Source organism: Lycium barbarum, chromosome 10 (assembly GCF_019175385.1).
Source record: "Lycium barbarum isolate Lr01 chromosome 10, ASM1917538v2, whole genome shotgun sequence".
Taxonomy (NCBI): domain Eukaryota; kingdom Viridiplantae; phylum Streptophyta; class Magnoliopsida; order Solanales; family Solanaceae; genus Lycium; species Lycium barbarum.
In genome coordinates, this window is record NC_083346.1 from 4,743,296 (window position 1) to 4,747,224 (window position 3,929).

Here is a 3,929-nt window from a genome sequence, read left to right on the forward strand (position 1 = left end):
AGAGTTATACATTTAGAAGAGAGTTTCTTGTAACTTTACTTGACTTTTGGGTATCTCTTTGAAAGTGCACTGATCTACAATGGTGTGTTTTTTTTTTGGTGAAATTTACTTTATTTGATTTAGATGTGATATGCAAAAATCCCAAATAAAAGGATGGAAAATGGTGAAAAGTTCCCACCATTTCTATTGTACGTATTATGCAGTATTTTCTTTTCATTTGGTTTCATTTGTGATTTGTAAAAGTAGAGAAGGGACCCACAAATAGCACCAATAATGTTTCATGACCACTAAGAAAAAAATAGCACCAAGGAGCGAGGATAAAAGGGTTAACAGAAATGAAACCCACACGCTATTTATTTTTCAATAAAAAATTACCCTCACATGTCAATTTATATTTATGTCTCGTCACCATAAAACTTTTCCTTTTTACACGGTCAGTTTTTTTTTTCCTCTCCTTGAGCTTTCTCTTTTTGCTCCTTTGATTCGAATTCACAATATTCAAGATAGAAATTAAGAGTGTTTATTATCTGACCAACCACTCTTGTCTCGATCAGGAACTTTTAACTGGCAGTAGCCGATTATTTTATTTTATTTTTATACAAACTCACCTCCTTAATCTCCTCTCTCTGTTTGGATTTCACGCTCCTTCTATCCCTGTTTTTTCTCACCTACCCTCCAAATCAATGGCTTCTGATCTTATCTTATAAATATCAAAAGTCAAAATAAAAGGTTGTCTACAATTGATGGAGAAAGCATTATATGGCAGCTTTGTTGATTTAGCTGCCATTGTTGAATTAATGCTCAAGTATTCAGCATTTGTCTTAAGTGACAAAAGAACTTATTCGTCAAAGCAGTTTGTAGTATATAGTCCTCATGAATATATTTCTTTTGATTGGTACGAATTAATTTTCATTCCAGTAATTTAATAAAGTATTATTAGCTATTAGTAATTGTGGAGTCAAAAATTTCACTAAAAAGAATTCAAATATAAGGAAGTAAAGACAAAATCAAGTCAAGGGAATTCAGCGAAAGTGAATTCGCATTTTACGAGCTCTCCTTGAACGAACATATTTCTATGAAAAAAAATAGAAAATGAAAGTAGGATATAGTAATAAATAATAAAATTACTTCATAGAACAAAAACGATTCAGAATTTTAAATTTATGATTTTGAAACATAATCATTTTTACTTACAATTTCTTTTTTAGATTATTTATGCATATTAAAATAAATTTCTTAACAGGAATATAAAATTTAAGTCAAAGTTATAAGATTTTGCCAAAACTCGTAACTTTTATAGTTAATTCGGCCCTAAAAACTAAGGCAATGAAGCAAAGTACAGATCCACAAAAAACTTTAAGGCCCTGTTTGGACATGATTTGAAATATGATTTGAAACTATGGTTTGAAATCATGTTTGGACATGCTATTTGGATATTTTAAGGAGTATTTTCTCTTATAGATATAAAAATCCCACAAGTTGTGAAAACTATCAAAATATTCTCAATTCTTATACAATCTTATCAAATGAGCAAGTCATAGTTCATAACAAAATTAATACGCTTATTCATAACAACCGGCTCAAAATTAAAACTAGAAAACCTTTCTAAAAATACAACACCAATTGATTAAATTTTAGTTCAATAAAAAATTAAACTATGGGTCTTTTTTTACAACACTAAAAGGTTGGTAGACATAAATAAAATTTGGTGAAAGTTAATGAGATCGGTAAATAATTAATGAGGATAATTATTAAAAATATCTATTAACTCATGAGTATTTTTTTTATAAAATATAAATTTGTGAGCTAAATTTTATAGTTTAAAAAGTTCAAACCATGATTTTAAATCCCAAATTATTATTTTTTTGGATAATTTGAGATTTAAAATCATTATTTCAAATCATGACTGAAAATCCATGTCCAAATGCTGGTTTGAAAATTCACGGCCAAACCCCTCCCAAACATCACATATCTGATTTAACATCAAAAGAACCAAAACATTGAAAAAGGAAAAGCAGGACAGACTTCACCAAACGGGGTACTTTATTGTCTCTTACATTATTGTGTCTGAATTATGTCTATTAGTTCTTTCCTTTCCTAAGATTTTCCAAGAACTGAATCAGATTTTCTATATACTTATCATGAAGGTCTTTGTTACCAAATATGGAACTCAACTCTTTTGCTTTCTCTCGAATTATCTTTCCATCTTTTTCCACCATTATTAGCTTCACTGAGTTGGCCACTGAATCACTCGTGTAGGACCCATCCTTTTCGTTTCTTGGAACTTCCACACCAACCCCTTTATCTTCTAGAATTCTAGCGTTCAGTCCTTGATCAACCAAAAAAGGTAACATAATCAACGGATGACCAAACATTAACCCTTCTATAATCGAGCCCCATCCACAATGAGTCAAGAATCCACCAACCGAGTCATGACTTAGTATCTTCAACTGAGGTGCCCAACTCTTCCATACTATGCCTCGACCTTTAGTTCTTTCTTCAAAACCATCCGGTAGCTCAATCGGGTTAATATTTCCTGACCCAGATGGCTTCCTCAATACCCAAAAGAACGGTGATCCGGATGACTCCAACCCATGAGCCAGCTCGTTGATTTCGCTCTGACCAACCGTCACTTCACTTCCTAATGCTACATAAACAACCGAACCTTTCGGTTTGTCATCTAACAATTCTTTAATCGATATCCAAGATTCATTTCTCTCATCGCTACTACTTTGCACTACAGGTGGCATCAACCCCGTAGGAAGCACGAATACATGATTAAGATCCTCCAGTAACTTCAACCACTGACCTTCAAACTCGTGACAGTGACGAATAATAATAGCATCTAATCCTTTTATCGTGACACCGGTACGATAAAGGTCCGAAACGCCAGAAACATTCTTCTGGCTTGATCCCACCATCCAACGTGCCTCGTGGCGGCGATACGCTGCCTTTGTTTCAAATGGGATCCATTTTGGTGGAGCCAAAAAATCCTCCAACTTTGGTGGTGAAGTAAAATTGTTGGTGCTGATCATGTTCTCAATGGAACCAAAGAAGGAAATGAACCAAGCATTGATTATGCTATAGTAAATTCTTGATATTCCTAATTTGGCTGAAACAGGAGCTAACCAATATTGTGCAAAATCTTGAATAATCCAATCAGGAGAATTTTTCTCCAAGAAAATAGTCACCTCTTTTTCCATACCATCCATTGCTTTCTTGAGATAAATAATTTCTTCTGTTCTTATATCCATAGTGGCCTCTGCATTTTCTGGCAAGCCATCAACTTTGGGAAGTGGGATTTTTACAAAGTTTATGGAATTGGAAAATTCTGAGGGAATTTTTGGGAGACGTTCAATGTTTTTTGGGGTTGAAATAAAAGAAATTTTGTGACCCTTTTGAGCAATGAATTTGGAAAGTTCAAGAAATGGGATAAAATGACCAAAAGCTAGCCATGGGAACATAACTATGTGAAGCTTTTTATTGCTTTCATCACCATTTGCCTTGGATTTGAGAAGTTGATGAGGATCCATGGCTTACACAATTTTCTTTTGTTTGTGCTTCTCTCCTGTTTTTTCACTAGTACTATATAGTTGTAGAGTAATATTTTATGTTGCCATATGCTTATAAAATGCTAACCATACAACTATATAAAGAGTGGTCAGATTATATTCCTGACAAGTGTGTCTTGGTTGACCAAACGTCTTTTAAATATTAAATTACTTTTATACCCTTTTAGTCTAATTTTATTATATTTCTATCGTCTATTTTGGTGAATAAAAAACTTGTCCCACTTGAAGATAGAGTTTTAAATAAACACTACTTCTGAAATTTGAAACCCAATCTAATGATATCATTCCATTTTGACAAACAACACCATAAGGTATACCAACATATATAATTAATTTACAAAGAAAAAAACTGAAAAA

General features: G+C 32.8%; 1 protein-coding gene across 1 annotated transcript; it reads right to left on the reverse strand.

Annotated features, from left to right (window-relative positions):
• Nucleotides 1-1,919: 1,919 nt before the first annotated feature.
• On the reverse strand, nucleotides 1,920-3,631 carry LOC132613896 (putative UDP-rhamnose:rhamnosyltransferase 1). The gene has a single exon (XM_060328185.1). It carries the CDS (start codon nucleotides 3,531-3,533, stop codon nucleotides 2,082-2,084), a length of 1,452 nt encoding a protein of 483 aa, XP_060184168.1. The 5' UTR covers nucleotides 3,534-3,631; the 3' UTR covers nucleotides 1,920-2,081.
• Between the last annotated feature and the right edge of the window lie 298 nt (nucleotides 3,632-3,929).